General features: G+C 44.7%; 1 protein-coding gene across 7 annotated transcripts in view; it reads right to left on the reverse strand.

The window, feature by feature from the left end:
* The window catches only part of LOC137375936 (uncharacterized), a 69,606-nt gene that overhangs the window by 23,973 nt on the left and 30,179 nt on the right, over positions 1 to 15,454 (reverse strand). For all 7 annotated transcript variants that reach the window (XM_068043684.1, XM_068043685.1, XM_068043683.1 and 4 more), the window contains one exon: positions 3,433 to 3,553. In XM_068043684.1, the coding sequence (XP_067899785.1) occupies positions 3,433 to 3,553 (121 nt within the window). The remainder of the gene's footprint in view (positions 1 to 3,432; positions 3,554 to 15,454) is intronic.

Consider the following 15,454-nt stretch of genomic DNA (forward strand, 5'->3'; position numbering starts at 1 on the left):
ACTTGGCTTTGGGTCAGTGGAAAGTGTATGCATAAGGCATCAGAACTATGTGGGTTAGCTTGGATGGGCCAGTAGTTTTTACCTGGTCAAAAGTTTTATATGTATGCTATGAAAAATCAAGGCCACCCAAACACTATCAATATTTTCCCAACTCGTTTGCACCATAGAAAACAAAAATGTATGCAGATTCTGTATATAGTCTTTCAACTCTGTTCAGAAATAATTAACCTTTGTCAGTGCTAATAGATTATTATATTCCCCATCATAGTGCTCCTGTCAGTGGATGCAATATCACTATCACTGATGGATGTCAAATTTAATAACTACGGACCAGTTGTAATATTCCAGGTACGAGAGAAATCAGCATCACGAATACGTTGGGCAAAATTGAATAGCCCCAAAAAACGGTTGCTGGGATCGTAATGCACGAATAACTCATGCTGGTTCATTCTTATGCAGGCAGCTCACAAACTTTGTGCTACCTGCTCATTTACATGATTGCAGCATGCAGACAGTGCTCAATGAGCTGTTCAGTGGCTCCAATCCTGATCAGGGGGCATAACATTGTGAGAGAGTGGGTGAGAGGTGAGGTGAGTGTGACTGCCCTTGATATCAAGGCAGCATTTGACCGAGTATGGCATCAAGGAGCCCTAGCAAAACTGAGGTCAATGGGAATCAGGGGGAAAACCCTCCACTGGCTGGAGTCATACTTAGCGCAAAGGAAGATGGTTGTGGTTGTTGGAGATCAATCATCTGAGCTCCAGGACATCACTGCAGGAGTTCCTCAGGGTAGTGTCCTCGGCTCAACCATCTTCAGCTGCTTCATCCATGACTTTCCTTCAATCATAAGGTCAGAAGTGGGGATGTTCGCTGATGATTGCACAATATTCAGCACCATTCGTGACTCCTCAGATACTGAAGCAGTCTGTGTAGAAATGCAGCAAGACCTGGACAATATCCAGGCTTGGGCTGATAAGTGGCAAGTAACATTCGTGCCACACAAGTGCCAGGCAATGACCATCTCCAACAAAAGAGAATCTAACATCTCCCCTTGACATTCAATGCCATTACCATCGCTGAATCCCCCACTACCAACATCCTAGGAGCTACCTTTGACCAGAAACTGAACTGGAGTAGCCATATAAATACTGTGGCTACAAGAGCAGGTCAGAGGCTAGGAATCCTGAGGCGAGTAACTCACCTCCTGACTCCCCAAAGTCTGTCCACCATCTACAAGGCACAAGTTACGAGTGTGATAGAATACTTTCCACTTGCCTAGATGGGTGCAGCTCCAACAACACTCAAGAAACTTGACACCATCCAGGACAAAGCAGCCCGCTTGATTGGCACCCCATTTACAAACATTCACTCCCTCCACCACCGACGCACAGTGGCAGCAGTGTGTACCATCTACAAGATGCACTGCAGCAATGGACCAAGGCTCTTTAGACAGCACCTTTCAAACCCGTGACCTCTACCACCTCGAAGGACAAGGGCAGCAAATGCATTTGAACACCACCACCTGCAAGTTCCCCTCCAAGTCACACACCATCCTGACTTGGAACTATATCGCCGTTCCTTCACTGTCGCTGGGTCAAAATCCTGGAACTCCCTTCCTAACAGCACTGTGGGTATACCTACCCCAAATGGACTGCAGCAGTTCAAGAAGGCAGCTTACCACCACCTCCTCAAGGACAATTAGGGATGGGCAATAAATGCTGGCCTGGCCAGTGATGCCTACATCCCATGAATGAATTTAAAAAAAAAGAGACTGGCATCAGTTCAAGTTTTCCTGAATTATTTAAGCCTGCACCTCTTAAAGGAGAAATGCATTTTGATCGGAGCTGAAAGAGTGAATTTGACCAGAGAAAGATACAAGAATGGCAGAGAGCAGGCTTCAAGGTAGTCCAGCAATCTGTCACCCAACAGATTACTAGGATTGTTGAGGCACCATTCCAGGGAGTGGAAGTGTTGCTGTGGAGCATGTCCCTGCTGCTCTCTCTCAGGATGACAGCATTTGTCCACGCACCACTCCCACTTCGCCAGTTCCCTCGCTGTTGACTGTCAGCTAGCCAGCTGAGACTGCTGCTCCCATGCCCAGGTGATGCAGTTAAAAGCAAGGCCTTCTAGGGCTAGAGCTGTGCGAGATCATCCTGCAAGGCCATCTGCAGTCTCCTCCACTGAAAGTCGGCAACTTTCTGCCAGCCATGCTGCAGCCACTGAGCTAGAACTGCGTAGGAGCACTAGGCCAGGCAAAGGCACCCACAAGACAGGCACTAAGGGAATACAGAAGGGTGATTAGTTGACTTTTGTATGGAATATTGAATGGTTTGTTTGATAATGTTGGTTTGGAATGTTTGGTTTGTGGTGGCTTTTACTTCAGCCCTGTGGCCAAGAGGATGCTGTAATGGTCATGAACAGAGGGATGGTAACGTGCGGGATGATTGTTGAATGGGGAATTGAGTTCACTGGCACCGCAGTCAGTTGAGTGGATCATGGACAGAAATGGGATATAATTGGGGGCAAGGGCTGTGCCCTCATGAAGGTGAGGTTGTGCAGGATGCAGCAGACCACCACGAATCATGACATGTGCTCTGAAGAGTGCTGCATGCATCTTCTTGTGTGGTTGGAGCTGCAGTCATCCAGGCAAATGGAGAGTATTCCATCATACTCCTGGCTGTGACTTGTAGGTGGTGGAGAGGCTTTGGGGAGTCAGGAGCTGAATTACTCACTACAGAATTCCCAGCCTCTGACCTGCTCTTGTAACCACAATATTTATATGGCTGGTCCAGTTAAGTTTCTGGTCAATGGATGGTGGTCGGGGATTCAGCGATGGTAATGCCGTTGAATGTCAAGAGGTAGGGGAAATGGTTAGATTCTCTCTTGTTGGAGATGGCGTGAATGTTATTTGCTACTTATCAGCCCTGGCCTGAATGTCGTCCAGGTCTTACTGCATGCAGGTATGGACTGCTTCAGTATCTGAGGAGATGTGAATGGTAATGAATACTGTGCAATCATCAGCGAACATCCCCACTTCTGACCTTATGTTGGAGAGTAGGTCATTGATGAAACAATTGAAGATGCTTGGGCCTAGAATATCACCCTGAGGAACTCCTGCAGCTATATCCAACAATCGCATCCATCTTTTTTTGTGCTAGATATGACTCAAACTAGTGACGACTTTTCCCCCCTGATTCCCATTGACTTCAATTTTGCTGAGACTCTTTGATGTCACAGTCAAATGCTGCCTTGATGCTATTTATGTTATATAACAAACGTTCTCAACCTTTTTGCTTCTGAGACCCCTCTCCTATGTTATAAAAATTCCACAGCCCCTGCCTCCCCCCCGTAATACTATCCAAGTATTTTCTCTGTACAAAAATTAGCTATACAATTAAACTTATATATATTTACTATTTAGGATCTACTTACCACTTGACTGCTATCCTCTAGTCTATCCACTTCTTGGGCTGTGATTCTCTTGCTTCTCCACGCTCTGACTGACCTGAGACATCTCAGATAATTCTCCTTCCGATCTGCAAGTTCTTTGTACCTTAAGCAATCATTAAAAAAATGCACATACTGTATAAATATGGTGCTGGACACAATTCTAATTCCTAGTGGTACAGCAGACAGTAAAGGGGGAGGGTGAAATCACACAAACAGCATGGAACTAACAAGACATTAAGAACATGAAGAACACACTGAGAATTTTGTGAACTGATTTGATGCACATAACTATGTCACTGGGGAAACAAGAGATGAAGCTTTAACACATGGCCTCTCTTTTTCTCTGTCACTGATTTTCAGCACCGTTCACTGGGAAATGACCCCCACCCATCCGGAATCTCCCTCTACGCTCAGTGTCCAAACATCAACCACTGCTGCTGCCTAGTGTGCGGGCCAGCTTGCATTTTTTCTTACTTGCTTGCCACACGTCAACCTGTGAGAACACAGAGTGACTCTTGCTCTGATTCACTCTCATTGCACAGCATCCCTTGATTGACAAGAGATCTCGGCCATTGTTTGCCCAAACTCCAATTCTGATTGGTCTATTATCAAGTCAGTGTATTTTTCTGCACATTTCTGGCTGATTTAGTGGATCCCTTGAAACCTTCTCACAGATCTCTTGTGGGTCATGGAAACCTGCCACATAACACACAGTTGAGAACCCCTATTATAGGGTACCTACCTCTTGTATGACATGATCCTTACTCCAGCCAAATGAATCCAGCTCTCGCTTGAAGGAATACCGTTAATCAGCTTTCACTGTACGCACTTCAGGGTGATTTGGACAAGTTGAGTAAGTGGGCAATTGCATGGCAGATGCAGTATAATGTGGATAATGTGAAGTTATCCACTTTGGTAGCAAAAACAGGAAGGTCGATTATTATCTGAATGGCTATAAACTGAGAGAGGGGAATATGCAACGAGACCTAGGTGTTCTCGTACACCAGTCGCTGAAGGTAAGCATGGAGATGCAATAGGTGGTAAAATGGGCAAATGATATGTTGGCCTTCAAAGCGAGAGGATTTGAGTACAGGAGCAGGGATGCCTTGCTGCAATTATACAGGGCCTTGGTGAGGCCACACCTGGAATATTGTGTGCGGTTTTGGTCTCCTTATCTGAGGAAGGATGTTCTTGCTATAGAGGGAGTGCAGCAAAGGTTCACCAGACCGATTCCTGGGATGGCGTATGAGGAGAGATTGAGTCGGTTCGGATTATATTCGCTGGAGTTCAGAAGAGTGAGGGGGAATCTCATAGAAACCTATAAAATTCTAACAGGACTTGACAGGGTAGATGCAGGAAGGATGTTCCCGATGGTGGGGGAGTCCAGGACCAGGGGTCATCGTCTAAGGATATGGGGAAAACCTTTCAGGATTGAGATAAGGAGAAATTTCTTCACCCAGAGAGTGATGAGCCTGTGGAACTCGCTGCCACAGAAAGCAGTTGAGGCCAAAATGTTGTATGTTTTCAAGAAGGAGTTAGATATAGCTCTTGGGGTGAAAGGGATCAAAGAATATGGGGAGAAAGTGGGAACAGGTTACTGAGTTGGATGATCAGCCATGATTATAATGAATGGCGGAGCAGGCTCGAAGGGCCGAATGGCCTACTCCTGCTCCTATTTTCTATGTTTCTATGAGCTGGCAACCTGTTCCACAGGTCCACTATTCTCTGGGAAAAGAACCACCTAACACCCAAACTAGTTCTGTAATATAAGAATTCTAATTAAAGTCTGTACAAAACATGTTATGTCTGTTATCTGCTCAGATAGACTGCCCATAGAATTGGCCAACACCTGTTGGAACTACATCAATTACTTTTTCCACACTTAAGGCCTAACCTTTCTCAAGGTCTAAAGCTTGTGATTGACTCTGAGGCTAGTGCCTGTGCTGCTGATCTTGCTGCTTTGTGTCCCCACATGCTGCATTTAATCAAACAAGAAGGCCAAGGTTGATAACACTATAGGCAGGATTTTTAGGCCCCAACTGGGGTGGGGGGGGGGGGGGGGGGGGGGTGGCGGGTGCTGAAAATAGTGTGCCAGTTTCCCATCACTGTTCCTGCTGCTGGAAAGTTCCATCCTGGCGAGTGAAAGCCAACCCTATTCCCTATTTGGAAATAAGGCCAATTAAAGTTGTTAGAGCTCCTAAAGGGCCAGTTTGAGATTTTGGTAGGCGTGCACAGGTTGCATGCTTGGTCAGGGACAGACCAGGTGCATGGAGGCAGCACCACTGTGGGCAGCCAGTCATGGCTGACCCATCATATTAGGTAGGCCCATAAACAGGAGCATGGCTGAGAGGGGCACTCAGCCATTGGGACAGAGGTCCATCGGGTGTGTAGAGGTCGCAGGGAGAGTGGTTACATGCTGAGGTAGTGCGGGGTGGGTGGGGATGGAGTCTTTATCCTCCTGGCATCGAGGGGGCATAAGAGGAGAGGGGCAAGGCTTCCAGACATATTAGTGAGTCCACCTGTGCGCGAGGAAGCCAATAGCTGGTAACGGGAGCACGACTCTCAGAATTTGGCTCTAGTGGCGATGAGGGGCAGCACCCTCCGCAGGAGAGGCAGAGACCAGACATGAGAAGGGCAGTGGAGAGGGATGATGTGTGGGTTTCCACCCACATGCCAAAGACTTGTGGGTTGATAGGTAAATTGGCCATTGTAAAAAAATTGTCCCGAGTGTAGGTAGGTGGTAGGAGAATTGAGGGAAGGTGGGGATGTGAAAGGGAAAATGGGATTAATGTAGGATTAGTGTTGATGGTTGACATGGACTTGGTGGGCCGAAGGGCCTGTTTCAGTGCTGTATCTCTCTATGACTCTATCTGCCAAGGTTTTGCCCACTCACTCAACCTATCTATATCCCCTTGAAGATTCCTTATGTCCTCATCACAACATGCCCTCCCACCTATTTTTGTATCACCAGCAAATTTGGATATATTACACTCTGCCCCTTCCTCCAGGTCATTAATTTAGATAGTAAATAATTGAGGCCCGAGGACTGATCCTTGCGGCACTCCACTAGTTACGTCTTTCCAACCTGAAAAAGACCCATTAATCCCGACTCTCTGTCTTCTGTGAGTTAATCAATCCTCAGTCTATGCTAATACATTACCCCCGATATCTTGTGCAATAATCTTTTATGTGGCACCTTATCGAATGCCTTTTGGAAATCCAAATACACTACATCTACTGGTTCCCCTTTATCAACTCTGCTTGTGTTATCCTCAAAGACTCTAGCAAATTTGTCAAACATGATTTCCCTTTCACAAAACCATGTTGACTCTGTTTGATTGCGTTATGCTTTTCCAAATGTCCTGTTACTCCTTCCTTAATAATGGACTCTAGCATTTTCCCAACAACCAGTGTTAGGCTGACTGGCCTATAGTTTCCTGCTTTTTGTCTCCCTCCCTTCTTGAACAGGGGCGTCACATTAGTGGTTTTCCAATATGCTGGGACCCTCCCGGAATCCAGTGAGTTCTGGAACATTTTGACCAATGCCTCCACTATCTCTGCAGCCACTTCCTTTAAAACCCTTGGATGTAGGCCGTCAGGTCCTGGCAAATTGTCTGCCTTTAATCCCATTAGTTTATCAAATACTTTGTCCCTTGTGATAGAGACTGTTACAAGATCTTTCCTCCCAATAGCGCCTTGCTTATCTGATATCTGTGGGATGTTTATTGTGTCTTCCACCATGAAGACTGATACAAAATATTGGTTTAAATTATCTGTCATTTCCCTGTTCCCTGTTATCAATTCTCCAGCTGCATCCTCCAAGGGTCCCACGCTCACTTTGGCTACTCTTTTTTTATATATGCCTGTAGAAACTCTTGCAGTTTGTTTTTATATTTCTTGCTAATATATTTTCATAATCAATTTTCTCCCTCTTTATTAGCTTTTTAGTCATCTGCTACTGGTTCCTAAAAAATTCCCAATCCTCTGGCCTACCACTAGTTTTCACCGCTTTGTATACCTTCGTTTTTTATTGGATACTCTCCTTCACCACCTTTGTTAACCACGGGTGGTTCATCCTTCTCATCGAGTCCTTCTTTTTGACCGGGATAACTTTTTGCTGAGCAACAGTATTGTCAACCTAATCAGTTGGAGAGAAACAGCCATTGCCACAGAAAGGGTTATTGTATTTGAATGACTTCTTAGGGATGTGTCCAGAAAAGTCATTTGTTTTTTTAATGACTTCTCCAAGACTAGTTCAGTCATGAAAATTAGATCAGCGTTCTTGTAGATCTATGTGTATTGGCAGGAAAGGAAAGGTCACCTGATCTCTTACTCCAATTGTCTACTAGGAAAGTGTTTGTTTCCCGTTTACTTCATAAGTTCATTTTATATTTCATAAGATCTGATTGTATGGGTGTGACACCTCCTCGCTGGTGGCATGTGGTCTGTTTAAATTCTGGACAGAGCATCCACAATTACAACATTTTTCCAGCAATGTGCATGATTTTTAAACTTAAACGGCTGCAGGAGTAAACTCCATCTGAACAGCCTGGCATTGTTAACTTTGAATTTCTCTAGGAAGTTAGTGGACTGTAGTCAGTGCATATTAGTGTTTCCCTGTATCTATTATTGACGTTAACCTCAAAATTTTAAAGGGGTAAAGAAGTCCCAAAGCCTCCTTTTCTATTGTGGAATATTTCCGCTAATGTTTATTTAATTTTTTTTCGGAAAATAGTCAATTGATCTATCGATATGTGAGTCATCCTCCTGGAGTAAGACAGCTCTTATTCTCACATCGTTCACGTCAATAGCCACCTTGAAGGGTCTGTTAAAATTTGGGGATGCTAACCTGGGTTTATTTGTTAGAATAGCCTTCAATTTCTCGAAAGCCATCTGGCACAGTTCTAACCACACTTTCTTTACCAATTCGGTCAATGGTGCAGCTAGGGTGCTGAAATCAGGGGCAAATTTTCTATAGAATCTGCACATCCCCAGGAATTGCATTATCTCTCTCTTGGTCTTGGGACTGGGGAAATCTACCAGGGCTTATGCTTATGCTGCCCTTGGCAACATCAGACCGACAACATGTTCCTTTGGCCTTAGCTAACTCACTTTTGGCTAAATTTGATACTAGGTTTCAAATAGCCTTTCAAATAATGCCCTTAAATGATTTAGGTGGTCTTCCCAAGTGTCGCTATAGACCAGCAGGTCATCAAGGTATACAATACAATTGCATAAGCCAGCCACCACTTGATTCATCAGTCTTTGAATAGTTGCTGGGGTGTTCTTTAAACCAAATGGAATGACTTTGCATTGGAACAGGCCATCTTCTATGATAGAAGCTGAGATTTCTTTAGCTTGGGTGGTCATGGGGACCTACCAATACCCTTTTAAGAAATCAATTTTCCTGACATTAGCAGAGTTGCCTACGGAGTCTTCAATCTTCAATGCGAGCAATTGGGTATGAATCAGTTCGGGTCACTGCAGTCACCTTTCGATAGTCAATTCAGACTCTCTTCGAACCATCCAGGTTAGAAACTAGTACAATAGGAGAACTCCAGCTGCTTTGACTAACCTCGATTAGGTTATTGTGTTGCATGTATAGAATCTCCTCTCGGACTTGAGACAATTTATCAGGGCTCAGTCGGAATGTTTAATAGGTGGGGTCTCCCCTACATCCACATCATGAGTGGCCAAAGAACTGTGACCTGGTTTGTCCCTACGCACTTCCCCAAACTCTCTTAGCAGTTTTGTTGGGCCTTTCCTCTGCTTGTCATTTAAATAATGAATTACTGTGTCTAGACTCTCTAAGACTTTCGTGTTAGCTATTTTTAGAGCAGGGGGTCCAATCTGGGATTTTTCCAGGTTCTCTTCTTCCCCTAGCTCCTCCTCACTATCGTTTCTATCCTCAACTGTCCTCACTACCTGGCAGACAAAGAACAAAGAACAAAGAACAGTACAGCACAGGAACAGGCCATTCAGCCCTCCAAGTCTGCGCTGATCATGATGCCTGTCTAAACTAAAACATTCTGCACTTCCGGGGTCCATATCCCTCTATTCCCATCCTATTCATATATTTGTCAAGATGCCGCTTAAACGTCGCTATCGTACCTGCTTCCACCACTTCCCCTGGCAGCAAGTCCCAGGCACTCACCACCCCCTGTGTAAAAAACTTGCTTCGCACAGTCCCTCTAAACTTTGCCCCTCGCACCTTAAACCTATGTCCCCTAGTAACTGACTCTTCCACCCTGGGAAAAAGCTTCTGACTATCCACTCTGTCCATGCCACTCATAACTTTGTAAACCTCTATCATGTCACCCCTCCCCCTCCATCATTCCAGTGAAAACAATCCGAGTTTATCCAATCTCTCCTCATAGTTAATACCCTCCAGACCAGGCAACATCCTGGTAAACCTTTTCTGTACCCTCTCCAAAGCCTCCATATCCTTCTGGTAGTGTGGCGACCAGAATTGTACGCAATATTCCAAGTGTGGCCTAACAAAGGTTCCGTACGGCTGCAGCATGACTTGTCAATTTTTATACTCTATGCCCCGACCGATGAAGGCAAGCATGCCGTATGTCTTCTTGACTACCTTATGCACCTGCGTTGCCACTTTCAGTGACCTGTGGACCTGTACGCCCAGATCTCTCTGCCTGTCAATACTCCTAAGGGTTCTGCCATTTACTGTATACCTCCCACCTGCATTAGACCTTCCAGTATGCCTGACCTCACATTTGTCCGGATTAAACTCCATCTGCCATTTCTCCGCTCAAGTCTCCAACCGATCTATATCCTGCTGTATCCTCTGACAATCCTCATCATTATCCGCAACTCCACCAACCTTTGTGTCGTCCGCAAACTTACTAATCAGATCAGCTACATTTTCCTCCAAATCATTTATATATACTACAAACAGCAAAGGTCCCAGCACTGATCCCTGCGGAACACCACTAGTCACATCCCTCCATTCAGAAAAACACCCATCTACTGTTACCCTCTGTCTTCTGTGACTGAGCCAGTTCTGTATCCATCTTGCCAGCTCACCTCTGATCCCATGTGACTTCACCTTTTGCACCAGTCTGCCATGCGGGACCTTGTCAAAGGCTTTACTAAAGTCCATATAGACAACATCCACCGCCCTTCCCTCATCAATCATCTTCGTCACTTCCTCAAAAAACTCAATCAAATTAGTGAGACACGACATCCCCTTCACAAAACCACGCTGTCTCTCGCTAATAAGTTCGTTTGTTTCCAAATGGGAGTAAATCCTGTCCCGAAGAATCCTAATAGTTTCCCTACCACTGACATAGGGCTCACCGGCCTATAATTTCCTGGATTATCCTTACACCCTTCTTAAACAAAGGAACAACATTGGCTATTCTCCAGTCCTCTGGGGCCTCACCTGTAGCCAATGAGGATGCAAAGATTTCTGTCAAGGCCCCAGCAATTTCTTCCCTTGCCTCCCTCAGTATTCTAGGGTAGATCCCATCAGACATTCACCAGTTTGTCTGGTTCCCAACTGTAATATTTATTTCACATGTTTATGTACCACAGTCATTGTTTCTTTTTCTGGTCGAGGGTGATGACCAGGTTTTTGATCTCACTAATCTTTTTCCCCACTCAGTACGTAGCTTTCAAGGGTTTGACCTGATCCACTGGTTTGAGTGTTTGAGCCTCAGTATGTCTGTCTGCCTGCCTTTTCATGGTCTGCTTGGAGGCTTTAAGGTGCTCCTTACCCACAGCACATGCTTTAAAGAGTTGCTCATGGATGGCTGATACATAATTGAGCAATGAATTTTCCTCTCTTTGATCTAGAAATTATTCCATGATCAGCTTAAGGGGGCCTCTTACCTCATCCTTGTAGATCAGTTCAAACAGACTGAAGCTCATTGATTCATTGGATGAATCCCTCGTGGCGAACAGCAAAAAAGCAAACTCCTTGTCTTAATTGTAGGGGTACTCACAGCAGTAGGCTCTGATCATGGTTTTCAGGGTTTGATGGAACCGTTCAAGAGCCCCTTGTGACTGTGGGTGGTATGCTGAGGATTTTAGCTGCTCGATGCTGAGGTTAGGCATAACCTCTTGGAATACCTGGGACATAAAATTTGATCCTTGATCCGATTGTATCTCTTTAAGCTGTCCATAGTTGGAGTAAAACTAGGTCAGCCCCTCGACCACGGTTTTTGCTGTGATTTTTCTTTTGGGGTACGGCCTCTGGAAATTGGATGGCTAAGTCCAGGAGAGTTACAATATATTGAAAACCTGTCAGAGCTCTAGGTAAGGGTCCCTCACAATCTACAAGAACTCTGCTAAGTGCTCCTCAAAATCAGGTATAGGTATTAGTGGTGCAGGCTTGATTGTAGGTCATGGTTTCCCAACAACCTGACAGGTGTGGTAGGTTCTACAGAATGTAACCATATCTTCGTGGAGGTGAGGCCAATAAAATTCCTGGCTTATCTGGGCCTGGGTCTTTTGGATACCCACGTGACCAGTCATTGGGATTTTGTGGGCCATCCTCAAAATTTCCCGACGATACTTGGGAGGAACTAAAATTTGGTGGACCACTGTCCATTACTCCACTATATGCAACTGAGGAGGTCTCTACTTTCTCATCACTACCCTGTTTTTTAAGTAATAGCATTTGGGAACTCCTTTTTCCCTACCTCAGAGCAGGCAGTCTGTGCTATTCTTTTAAAGTCGGAGTCTGATTGCTGAGCCTCAATCAAGGAGGATCTGCTGAACACCTCCTCTCCTCTCCTAAATCCCCGAGAAAAGTTTTGACCAGCCAGACCTTTGGGTTATCTGTCCGAATTACTGGCTCAGCTCTCTCTAGCACAGCTTGCTTAGCCATGGATCTGGTCACTATGCAGTCAGGGAATATTCCAGGGACTTCCTCCTGTAACTGCTCTGTGTCCTTGACCTCTTTTGGCTTGTCTAAGACTACCGGGGAGGCTATCACTAACCCCAGCCAAATTATTATCCAACAGTAAATCTATTCCAGCCACAGGCAGACTAAGGATAATCCCTACCGTAAGCAGTCCAGAGACTAGGTCACACTGTAAGTGAACCCTATATAGGGGTACAGGCATGTACCCACTTTCAATGCCTTTTACCGGAACCTTCACATTCACCGAGCTGTCTGGTGGGAAGGTCATACCTTTACTCAGCATTAGTGATTGGGTAACCCTTGTATCTCTGAGCAGGACAACTGACTTGCTTGCTTCATGAGAGGGATACAGGAACAACTTTCCCTTGGACAAAATCCTGGTAACCCTTGGGGATTTTGTCTGTTTCTACCGCACCTATGCGGTATTCCTAGCTGGGTCACTCACCATGGTTAGGTCCATGAACTTGTCTGCCATGCTACCTGTTACAGCACCCTTTTCTGCACTGGCCTTGTGAACTCCAACAAAACCCACTGGCTTCCCCTTCAGTTTCCAGCAGTTGGCTTTCACGTACCCTGCTTTACTACAGTGGGAACACACGGGTCTTCGGGAATCATTCCTACTTTCTGCACTGTCCTTCCTGACCTGTAGAGGGCCCCTTGCATTCTCACTTCTATTCTCCCTTTCACTACCAATCTATCATCTGTCGCTCTCCCACTTCCTGTCCTTCCTGGACCTCTAGGAATTATTAGGGAAGGGTTTTCCCTGATTAAAGGGCTTGTGCATGAGTTCATAATCATTCACTATTGCAGCAGCATCCCTCATCCTTTGGACCTTTTGTTCCTTAATATGGGACTTGATATTAATTGGGATATTATTTTTAAATTCCTATAATAGAATCATTTCTTGTAAATTCTCATTCTAGCTTCAAAAATCTCATCCTGCAATCAAAAGCCATATGTTTAACTTGCTCAAATTCAATGAAGGTTTGGGCAGGCCTTTTTCAAGTATTCCTGAATTTTTGTCTATATACTTCAGGGACTAACTCATAGGCATTTAAAATAGCAGCTTTGGTTTGCTCATAACCTAAAGACCTTTCCTCTGATAGCATGGAGTAAGTTTCACGGGTTCTTCCCACGAATTCAAATTGTAAAAGGAGGGTCCAAGACTCTTTTGGCCACTTTAACCTGTGAGATAAAGTATGATTTGACCTCAGCTTCATGAAATTTTGACACTAATCACCAGTGTCTCAGGAGATCAAAGCTCTGCTTCGAATTGGGAGCAGTATTTAAATTGCTGGCGGTACCCTCACTTTGCAATTTCAGTCCTTCCCTATCTAACTCAAACATCCTTGCCTCTCTCTCCTTGTTCATCTCTTTCTCCTGTTGCTTTTTTTCCCTTTGCATTTGAAACTCTAATTTCAGTCTTCGCATGGTAAGTTTTTTTTCCATTTGGATTCTAGCTAATGCAATTTTGTCAGTCTCAGGTTCCCTGCCTGTTTCTTCTGTTTCTGAGTCAGTCAATGTTAAAATGACTAGCTAAAGTTTTAAGAATCTCGGGCTTCCTTGCGTTTGACCTTAAAGTTACTCCCATCTGGTTAGCTACAGCTTTTATTTCCTCAACGTTTAGTGGATTTAATGCACCCCAAGATAATTCATTCCATTTTACAAATGCTTTGGCGATGAACATGGCTATGTCATAAGTTTATCACAGTAAAAATATGAGAAAATCTCCTTTTTTATTTTACAATTTTACCAATCAATTTACGTCCCGTGTCCAATTCACTCATTTAATGTTTCAGATCTAGGACAATGAGCCCCCAATCTGTTATGAACAGATGAGAGATGATAGGGATGCCTCTCCCTTTTCACTTCTCAACTGACTGAAAACATCAAGCTTTTTAAGGAAAAGCTGTTTTTTAACCCCTCAGTTTGTTAATTATTAAGAATAGACAAATGACAGTTCTCGAAAGATAAAAGTTTATGATACAACACCCAAAATATACGCAACAACACCCACTCTCATACACACACAGATAAAAACACGCACACTCAAGAAAAAAATAGACAGTGTAAAGAGTTCTCTGTTAAACTTGCTTTCCCCGGGGTGAAGACTTGAAACGGTGCCAACCTGTAATCTTTTCCCTTGGTCATCGAAGAAAGACTTGGGAGGTTCAGGAAGACGCATGCAGTGTTGCAGACTGCTCTTGTTATATCCAGCCAAAAGTCAATGGGAAAGTCCTGGTATGATTTCTCAGGTAGGGAGTTCAAGGCCAAACTCCAGTCTCTGCCAACCTGTAGTTCAAAGCTGGTAATCATAGGCAGGGTTCTTTCTCTTTGACGGCATAGATGGATCTCCTTCATTAAAGCTCCTTGTCAGTAACCTAGTTTTGTCACGTGACCATGGTAATGTGTCCATTTCAGGTTTACTTCATAAGTTCATTTTATAGTTTCTAATTTCGGATTGCGTGGGTGTGACACTTCCCTCACCATCAAAAAATGGAAGATGACAAATTTGGCATCATGTATCAATATTTACATTCTGTTAAAAAAGAAAAAAAGTGCAACTGGCATCCACACCAATTATCTCTGTTCCATCAGTGCCATTGACCAGTCAATGATTTGTCACCCAGTGCAACCCGATTTAATTGTGCGCGAGGATCCACCAAGGTGATTGTATCAGTGCTGGTGGAGGGTGCGCTTTTAAGATGTGACAGTGCTTGCTCTGATGTCTCTTGTTGCCAGCATTGTCCTGGGCTGACACAGGACCCTTTCCTTCCCCCTCCACATCAGAACCTGTGGGAGACACAAGAGAACTAGATTTGGAGAGCAGAAACCTCTGCAGTGCTGAGGCTTCCCAATGCAGCTGAGTCTTTGACATGCTGTCACTGGGAGGAGTGCACTCCACCCCCTTCAGCTACAGATTGCAATATCTATTCACCCTCTCCACCCAGAATATCCATTTCTCCTTCTCCAACTTGCTCCTCTGGCACCACCCTTGTTATCTCCATGGCAGTCACTATGTGGAGATAGGACTCTCCTCCTCTGGTAAGAGCCTCTTGGGTGTTGTGAGCCCTTTTCTCCCACAAGGACAAAAGTGAGAGAGATAAGGCACTGCTG

This window comes from Heterodontus francisci, chromosome 12 (genome assembly GCF_036365525.1).
Source record: "Heterodontus francisci isolate sHetFra1 chromosome 12, sHetFra1.hap1, whole genome shotgun sequence".
In the NCBI taxonomy this organism is placed as follows: Eukaryota; Metazoa; Chordata; class Chondrichthyes; order Heterodontiformes; family Heterodontidae; genus Heterodontus; species Heterodontus francisci.